Source organism: Apus apus, chromosome 1 (genome assembly GCF_020740795.1).
Source record: "Apus apus isolate bApuApu2 chromosome 1, bApuApu2.pri.cur, whole genome shotgun sequence".
Lineage (NCBI taxonomy): Eukaryota > Metazoa > Chordata > Aves > Apodiformes > Apodidae > Apus > Apus apus.
In genome coordinates, this window is record NC_067282.1 from 174,253,859 (window position 1) to 174,264,064 (window position 10,206).

The 10,206-nt window shown below is 38.0% G+C and overlaps 1 protein-coding gene across 4 annotated transcripts in view; it reads right to left on the reverse strand.

The window, feature by feature from the left end:
- The window catches only part of ARID2 (AT-rich interaction domain 2), a 103,539-nt gene extending 93,567 nt beyond the window's left edge, over positions 1-9,972 (reverse strand). For 3 of the 4 annotated variants that reach the window (XM_051621596.1, XM_051621585.1, XM_051621576.1), the window contains exons 1-3: positions 9,817-9,969; positions 9,563-9,656; positions 8,315-8,412 (exon numbers count right to left, since the gene is read on the reverse strand). In XM_051621596.1, coding sequence (XP_051477556.1) covers positions 8,315-8,412; positions 9,563-9,656; positions 9,817-9,908 — 284 coding nt within the window. In that variant the 5' untranslated portion in view covers positions 9,909-9,969. Of the gene's footprint in view, positions 1-8,314; positions 8,413-9,562; positions 9,657-9,816 lie in introns of all 4 variants that reach the window. The other variant, XM_051621606.1, reaches the window with a different exon arrangement.
- Between the last annotated feature and the right edge of the window lie 234 nt (positions 9,973-10,206).

Below are 10,206 nucleotides of genomic sequence, written 5' to 3' on the forward strand. Positions count from 1 at the left end.
AGAGACGTTGACCACTACCCTCTGGACGCAACCATCCAACCAGTTCCTTATCCACTGAACAGTCCACCCATCAAACCCACATCTCTCCAATTTAGTGAGAAGGATGTTGTGGGGGACCGTGTCAAAGGCCTTGCAGAAATTCAGATAGATGACATCCACTCCTTTTCCCTGGTTGTCTGATGTAGTGATTTCATTGTAGAAAGCCACTAGGTTGGTCAGGCAGGATTTGCCCCTGGTAAAGCCATGCTGGCTGTCCTGGATCACCTCCTTGTCCTCCACATGTCCAGTTCAACAGAACTCCACTCTGTTACACTATGCAATCCCTCTTGCAGCACAGCTGGCTTGCTACAATTTATCTGGAGTTAAAATGAATGCATGTACATTCAATTAAGGACAGAAAAAAGAGTAAGTTCAGAACTCACTGTCACTACCTTGTTGCTGAAAATCTAATTCAGGTCTGCTTAGACTTGAACTCATTGCTCTAAGGAGACTGTATTTTAGATCTGACACCTAGCTCACTAATCTAGTACCTCAGGCAAAGCCTAAACTCACTATTCTGGGTACCATTTTGCTGCTTTATTATCCTTCTTTCTTTCAGTCGTTCCAATATTTCTGTGCTTAGGTATCCTAAGTTTATTTATTCCCTAAGGAATAAAGATTGTTCTTCCTCTCATTCATGCTATATTTTCTGCTTTTCGACATGCAGAGGGCAAACAAGCTTATGAATAGTTTTATTTTCCTCATATATTCCTAATTAATATTCATTTTCAAATATTTAAGATAACATAGAAGCTTGAAGAGAGACAATCCCTGCATTAAAGAGCTTACCGTCTCACATCCCTCTGTAAGATAGGTAAACAAACATCAGAATACCCACTTTATAAATATGAATAAAAATATAGCAAATGAGTAAACTAAGGCCATTGTATAAATATATATCAGACTGATAACCAGAAGCAAAATCATGTGATGGTCTCTGGCCTATAGCTGATTCCATCTAAGAACTGTCTTCTAGTAATGTGGACTGGTGCTACAGTTACATCAGTCAGGTGAATTTAAGCTGCAAGACACCACTCTGACTCTTTGAACAAGCATTTTAAAACAAAGCACAGCAAAACAAAACACAAACAATCCATTCTCATAATCTGTTACATACTTAAGTTTTCAGTTTTCCAATTCACAGAACATAACTTTATCCTGGTTTACTTTCCAAGTAGTGCTTCCTCAGCTATTGATTAAAGAGGACTTTTAGAAGATAGTAAATCATAGTAGCCCCCTTTTATGGGTGGTTTCACTGCCACTTAGGAAGAAGAAATATGCCTGTCAGAACTGGATTCTAGTTTTGTTGTTTGCTTTGTTTGTTGCTTTTTTTTTTTTTTTTTAAAGAAAAAAAAAGGCTTTACTGTATTTGTATTTGACATGCGCTCTCCAGGTAATTGTCTGAACCTCTGTGTACCTCGAGTACCTCCCCTGTAAAACTTAACTAATTATACTTCTCTATTTCATTACTAAGGAAAGGGGAGAAGGGGCTAAGAAAGAAAAAAAAGAGTATGAAAGTCATCTATAGAGATTTAACTGCAAACAAACAAGGTCACTAAAGCCTATTAGCTCTAAAATATAATTTTAAAAAAGTCTGAAACTCATTTTCTTAGCCCAGGCTTACTCCACCTCTCAGGGAAAGAAGCAATATCCTTGTATTCAATATACATTCTTGATTTAGTTGTACTATGACTACCATTTATTCAAACCTAAGATGTTACCACAGCTATTAATAATTTTAAGGCATAAATTAATTTTTATATTGTTCCAGTTCTGATCTCAGCATATAAACTTTCCAGCAATTATTAGAAGATTTGGTAGGTCCTAAAAGTCACTGTGGTTATCATAGTGTTGCCAGAAACTTGCCCTTTGGAGGTTATTAGCTGACATCTGTCTAGATAAGCTTTTAAGTTAAACAATCAGAATTCTGTATTAAAACTGAAGAACAACATTCACCCCTCCCCAAATAAACCAATGTACTTCAGCTTAGCAGCAGTGATTTAGGTCATTTCCAACAAAAAGCTTGCAGAAAAACAATCAGGAAGAGAAAATATGTTAACATTCATCACACTAATTTTTCACTACATTTTGCAGCAGCATAGCCTTCCTTCAGAGGGAAGGAAAAGCTCAGAAACTTTGATAGAGGCCAAAATCCTCTGTATAGTGACTAGTATCACAGCAGAACTCTAAGAAAGAACAATTTTAAGGTAGCTATGTTTCCTTTCACCTGCTGCTTGCTCTCCTCAGAAGAGGCCTAATTCAAATTTGTATTACAGAAGTTAATTTTTCTTTTGAGCAGATTCCCATCAACTGTGACAACATCCATCCAAATAAGTAACTCCTATTAAGAGACACTATAAGATTTTAACAACCAACATATTTAATTTCCCTAAATAAAGCTTTACACCATGAACAGTAACTGGTCTTGACTGTGAATATGTTGACTGTACCATTACAGTACAACTAAAATAAAATTCAGCCTCCAACTATGTAAAATATTCACTTCAGACTTAAAAGCAAGGCCTCAGACATCTGACTGAAACATGCATTACAATTCTTGAGGTGGGGGAAATTATTCTTAGAATAAATCATAAAATTGTCATCCATATCTATATTTTCTGTCTTGCCAATGACTGCAGGATTTGTGACAAAACTGAGCGCAACAGACTCCGCAAGTGAAGCCTGTAGTGTTGCAATAAAAGTCTGTAGCTATGCAAGATGAAAGCCTTCATTACAGTGTTACTCAAAGGACAGAACCTGTAAGGTCACCTGGTCCATTTCTTAGCTAGTCCTGGCTCGTTACATATTGCACATGTATTAGTGTCTCGGACAGGCTAGTTAGGAATGACCTGTGATGTAGGTTTTTCCCCTAGTGTGCTTGACATACTATTCAGAAGGTATACAAGTATATCTTGGGGGTTTTTGTGTGCTATGTGCTCTGAATTTTCTCCCTCAGTTTCATCTCATCTTACACACTAACACAGCCTCTTATTTTATTTAAAACTCATCTCCCTTTTAAGTATGTAGGCCCTTCAAAATGCTTATCTGATATCACTTCCCCTTCTCACCCAAAATGTTCATTTAGCCAAGAAAAACATCTATTACTCAAATATATTTTTTTAATCAATTAGTCCCTTAAGCCTTCTTAACATTTTGTTGCTCTCTTAGCTACTGTTAAGTTGCCCCACCTGTTGCAAAGGCTCTGAAAGTCAAACAGTACTCCAAATACAGTCACATCATCTCACACAAAAACTCATCTCCCAGTTGCTCAGTGCCTCTGTGGATGCAACTTAAACTCACTCTGAGTTTTACAAAGTCTATACATCATATTGCAAATTGGGGCCTGTTCTTCCTGTCAGAAGCATGCACAAATCCCCTTCATATGAAAGGGAATTGGGTGCACACAACTGACAGGATTATCAGGCCCATGGTATCACTCCTATCCCTTTTTCAGCAATACTGTTTTCCAGGTTATTCCCTCACAGTGAATACCTGTTTTGGATTACTGTTCCTCAGCTGTTTTAGCTTGCATTTACCAAACTAAATCTCATTTGTATTTTCCAACAATGTGCCTCATTTCTTTATATCACCTTTTCTTTTCTGCCCTGACTTGTGTTTAACTCTTCCCATTATCACTGTCTGTTAGTATCACATATGACATTCTCACAGTTAAATAATCCAGACACTAAATATGCCTAAAATGGCTAAACTTGTATTACTACATGCATACATAAGCACTAATGTTACTCTTTTAGCTCCTAAAACTGCTGTGACTCACCAAATCTACTCTTTATACTTTATTCTATTTTTCCTTATGGCCCTTCACTCAATTTTTAATTTGGAACACTACACATATACGTAAATAATTTGTTAATGAGAGATTGAGATGTATTTTAATTTTAGAGAATATTTAAAATACTACTACAGCTACAACTTTCTCTTCATCCACTGGGGCCTTGAACATGCAATCACATTTGGCAAACAAGCAAGCTTCTCCATACTCACTGATCTATGTGCAGATGCTGCTGCAGTATCAGATCCTAATTTTAAACGCTAAGCAAGAATAACAATGAAAACTCTTTTAAAGTCATTTTACTTGGAAAATTCTTTGCTGCTTATTATTGTTTCCCTAATATTTCTGCCATTATTTTACTAGGAACAGAATCCCTTAAATTTATCTAGCTCTTCAGCTCATGTTGGTTTTCTTACCATTTTTCTTTCCCCCCCTTTTTTAATTAAAGAAATCAGTATTATTATTTCATTTCTTAGTGGCATCTTGAAGATAGAATGACCTAAAAATATCTTCAGATCTTTTAAAAAACCCCTCTACTTGTTGTCAATAACTGTTTCATATGGTCCTGATTTTTAACTGCTTCCACTTTTTCATCCTACTATATATGGAATTTCAGGAAATTTGGCATAATAGCTGGTCTTTATAATAACTTTATGCAACTTCTCATTTATGAACTGACCTCTTCCCTCTCTACTTGACTTCCCCTTGCCTCCCCAATAATTACAACAGTAAATTCTTACTCATCTTTAACTTATATTAACTAATTTCTGTTGCCTTTACTGGAAGGTTACAATACACATCTGCTAACCACCTTTCAGAAATTCTCTGCAGAACTGAGACTTCTACTTATTTTACCTGACACTTAGTCCTTTCATATAATTTCCCTTAATGCAGATAAATGATTTCCAAAACCAAATCGATTTTACTTCAGTTAGGCATACTTCATTGGCACATTTAGTTTACCAGTTTTCTCACTCCCCAAGAACAGATGAAGACCACAAAAAAACCCAAAAAGTATCACTTACACTCACATGAAAACCAACAGAACTTTATACTAACATATGAGGTCACATCAACCCAATTCAGTAGGAGTGTAACCTAATCTACCATTAACATAAAAAACAGGTTATATTTCATGTTAACATTCTTTTCACCTTCTGTATGTTTACCAACTAACAAAAATGTAAAAGCATGCCTACATGACTGATGCTTACATTTACTACCCCATATAAAAATATTTTCATTAACATTATAAAATAATCTTTAGAGAAGCATTTAGAAAATGCTTTACTAATTCACCTCAATTGAGATGAAACATCTAATTTACACTACATCCAAGGGAATTACACTCTCTGATGCTGTGGAGACTTACAGAACTACATTAACAAGTACAGTCTATCAATGGTTATCGGCACTGTGGCTTTTGACTGCTCACTAAGAACCACAGTGCATAAATTACTTCACCTGTCAGATGGCTCAGAGCAACACAGGCACAAAGTTTGAATGGTTCAGACTTTCCCTAATATAAATAACTTTTTCCAGTGAGAGAAAAGAGAGGGCAGCGCAAGGGAGAAAGGGTAGATAGGATTGCCAATCATATATTCCAATATCACCCATCATAAAGCGTATCAGATTTGTATCAGAAGTTTGAACAATTCACATCTTTAATGAAGCTTAACATACATTCCCAAAGACACCCAGCAGAATTCCACAACAGTCAAAATGAAAAAGATATTTAAACAAAGAAGACACACCCCACAACTGCCTAGAAAAAACATAACCCAATGACTGTTCAGCAAAACCTTCAGTTTGATCAAGCCAACAGGACTACTGACATCACACAAAAAATTCAACTTTCTAAATTGTTTACACAAGAATTTTAAGTCAAAATGACAGCATTATTAGAGATAACACAGCAGAAGGAAGCAACTGGTCCATGTAGCTTGAGACCTTATCTCAGTGAACATGGTATGCCAGATGTTTCATAGAAAGAAGCAACTTTCATCACAAACCATCACAAATCCAAATCTGCCAAAGTATGCATGTAGGTGCACACCACTCAATCCCTCTGAATCCAAGTGTCCCATCTGCCATGCAGATCCCTCATTTTACAGGACACAAAACACAAAATTGCATAAAAAATATATAAAAGTTGATAGGCCTCAATTTATTTGGCTTTGTTTGCAAAGTCATTACAATAGCGAGCCCAAAATTATACTCATCTCTGAGACTCAAAAATAACTTTTTTTTTTTTTTTTCCAAGGGTAATTGCTCAGCAGTTCATGAAAATCTAGCCCTGTAAGAAACCTCAGGTTATGGTCTTCAACACAGATAAACAAGACCTTTTTCACAAATTTATCATTAGGAGGACTTTTTCTTTCCCTATAAGCAAATTCCCACATATAAACCTTCTAGGTCAAAGTTAAATGAACATTAACCTAGTAGAGATGCATGTGTATCTATTGTCTTAGTACTGCACACTTAAGGAGGTGAACTTAGCTGGGGAACAGTTCACATCAAACTTGGATTATGTGAGAAGCAAAGTAAAGCAGTAATTTAGAAAAACCAAAACAAAACAAGGACAAAACAAAAACAAACAAAAAAATCAACAACTAAAAGCCAGTCTACCCCAAAACCAACAACCTTGACAGTTTTTTTCAGAATGGCCTAAGTAAATCACTGATTATGATAAAACAGACATTTTTTTTTTAATTCTTCATCATAACCTTTTATCAATTTTTTTTTCTAAATTCCAAATAATTAAAACCCATTTATTTTTATGTAATATTTTATGGGTATTTTCAGCAACTGTATTTTAAAGAATGTCAATACTGGCATACTAATAACAAAAATAACATTTTTATATGTCTGACTAAATTAAAAAGTAGTCTCTTATTAAAAATTAGAAGGCTAAATTAACATTAATTGTGTTAACTGCCACAGCATATAAATGTTTTCAAAATACAGATGTAAACACAAATGACATACAACCTTCTACTGCAAAAAAGTTAGGCCATTCAGACACTTACAGAATATAAAAATAAAAAGGGTAAAACAACCCCCCTATAATTTTACTAATTATATGTAAAATCTAGTCAAGTAATAAACAACATGGTCCAACAGAAAACTTCCAAAAGCAAAACATTACACTCTATGATCCAACAAATCCTGAGCAGCAACACTAGCTCAATACTATGTAGTAGAGAGAGAGGAGAAAAAAAAAAAAAAAGACCCTGAAGTGAGCTGCCCACTTCATTCCTAGGCCTTGCCAGCAAACAAACTTTGCTAAGGCTATTAACAATGGTAACTCCTTTTCTTAGTCTGGATCTTGAAGCAATCCTATGTCCCCACCAAAAAAAGAAAAAATCAGTAACTACAGATATCTAAGGTTTTCCAGACATCATTGTAACTCAATAACTGCTCCACTGTGCTATGAACTCTAGAGCTTCAAGCTGGAAGTCAATCTAGGACAACCAATAGAAAGTGCACCTGTACAATTACTGCATTTCCTAATTCAGAAGGCCAAACTAGAGACACATAAAGCTTGTGTGTACTCAGATCACCAAAACAGAAATCCAAAAGACCATTCATCTTTTGTGCATATTGCACATCTGTATTATCATTAATTGCAATGAAAAATATAATTTATACAATTCAGAAACAGAAAATTACATTCCTTAACCAATATGTAATTATTTTAAATTAAATATAACTGTCTATATATAGCATATAAAACCATTATATATGCAATAATTTAGAATTTTTTCACACCAAAGAATAATCAACAAAAGTTTAGAATATTTTTTTTAAAAAAGTCATCTGAGGAGTACCACACACAGTATTTTATAATATTGAGTATGAACTCCATGCTACATTAAAAAATAACCTGCATCACAAAAAATAACAAGTATTATTTCAAGGACTGTAATCTTATTGTTTAAAACTGCAGAAATCTACTATTTTTCTCTTACTTAGCTCTATGTACTCTAAAATAAAAAATGTGTGATGCTAGTAACTGATAATAATATAATTTATCCAAAGCAGCCTACCTTTCTGCAGATGCATTTTCATTCAATGTCTGACCCCAATGAGCAGTAAACAAGTTTACACGTATCAACACATTTCACTGCTCTAAAAATTAAGCTAAGTTTCTGTAACTACAATAACATAATCTCTAAGTAACAGCCCTTTAATACCCTCGTTCTAAAACAATCAATAAAAATGGTTCTGACGTATACTGTTCATATACTTGGGATCCCTTCAAAGTTTAAGGCTTGCAGATGTAAAATAGAAATAAAATAATTACTATACAGAATTATATTTAACTGGTCACTGCACCAGACCAATAAGAAATTATAAGTTCCTTCTGGTTTATTTTATAGCATTTTTAAAGGGTAGGGGTATTTTCACTATTGCACACACTGAAACCCAAATATAATCCCACACTCAAAAATACTACTGCAACAGCTTGATAGCACTCACCGCAAGTAATACTGTTTTAAAGCGAAGGCAGCGTTAGAACAACTTCTGGGAAAGTTAAACTCCTCTACAATTTCTCCCCACTGATTCTTCTCTGATACCTGTCAAAAACAACACACAGGCCGAGATACACAACGTACACATAAACATGTCGTTGACAGCGAACATCACGAAAAAACACGAGCTGCCAAGAAGCGAATAGATCAATATATACAAAGAAATAAACACGAATGTATATGAGATTTAGGACTATATATTTTACTGACAGTCGGTAGTACTTCCCTTCGGGAATAATCCTGCTTCTCACTGGTATTTTACTTCATTTATTTTTTTTTTAACACACAGGGTTTTTTGGGTTGTGTGGGGTTTTTTTTGGGGGGAAGGGGGCGCCGGGAGGGTTTGCATTGTTTTGGGGTTTGTTTGTTTTTGTTTTTACTGCCTGGACAATAACCAATCGGGAGTCCCTCTGTCGCCCCCTTTTAAATCCTAACGCGGTCCGTTAAAAACCCAAAGAAGTTTAAAATCCTGCGGGGAAGGCTGGGCGGGGGCGCCCCCTGGCCTGCGGGGCGCGGGGGCGCCGGCCCGGGGGGTCCCCCCCAGACGGATCCACAGACACAGAGAGGCCTTTCTTTTGAGGCCTACATTTCTGTCCCTAGCCTTGAAGCCTAAAGATGGCTATTTGATTACACACCGTCTTGGGTGCCCCTTTTGTTATTTTTCTCCGGGAAGGTCTCGGAGGGCAGCGCCCGGCCCCCCCCGGCTGCGAGGATCGTTTCCTAGCCCATGCTCCGTGCCGATTATCGATGTTAAACATGCCCGCTAATTTTGAGTTGCACTAAAACTGCACTCAGACTCTCTCCTCTATCTCTCCCTCTGTGAGAGGGAAACACACAGACAGAGCTGCCGCCACAACCGAAAGAAACTGCCTCTCGCTGCCCGGAGATCTCTGCTCCCTCCTCGCCTTCTCCCTGGGAAGGGGAGCAGGGGCCAAGGGCTCCGGTGGAGGCGGGAATGGCACGGGCGGGGTGGGCGCCGTACCCCCAGATCCCCCCTTCATCGCTCCGCCGACAAGGCCAAGCCACCAACCTGCCTGCCTGCTCGCTTCCTTCTTCCACCCCCCCCCCTTCTCTAACTGGCTTTAAATAGGACGGTTCCCGGCCACCCGGGCTCCCCCCGCCGCCCCCGGGGGTCAGAGGAGACTTTTGGGAAGAGGTTAGTGGGAGGGAAACCCAAATTAAAACTTCCACTCACCTTCCCAAATCCGCCTAAAGTGGTGACTCTGGTGTAGAGAGCGTGAAGATCCAGCTCTTTCCCACCCACTACGGGGATCTTCTTAAAAGGAGACCTGCCAGAGGAGATACACACAAAACACCACAACTTGTCAGCTCTGCCCCCTTTTCTCCCCTCGCTGGGGCTGCCGTGTCCTTCAGGGAAGGGGCTGGAAGTTGGATCTGGTCGGTTTAAAAGCCTCCCCCCCTCCCGTTCCATCTCCCCATTTTCCTCACCCTCTGCTGTGGTGAAACTGCCGCAGCTCGTCCAGGAAAGCGAGTCCCTTTCTCCGCTGGTCTGCGTGGTTTTTACCCGTCGAATTTGCCATTTTTGTATTAAAAAAGGTTCTCGTAAAAAAAAAATCCAATTAAAAAAAAAAAAAAACCAGAAAAAAAAAAAAAACGGCCGACAACAACAACAATCCCCGGCTCCTCCTTGTCTTTAAGAGACCCAGGTGCCCGTGCTCGGCCGGGGATCAGCCATGGAGAGGGGCTTGTTTAAAAAAAAGTTTAAAAGGAATAAGGGAGCCCAGAGAGTGTGGTAATTGCGCGTCCTGTCTCCACACAACACACAGGCAAAGAGACGGGGAGGGAGAGGGGCACCTCTCAGTAATTCCTCCTCCCGCT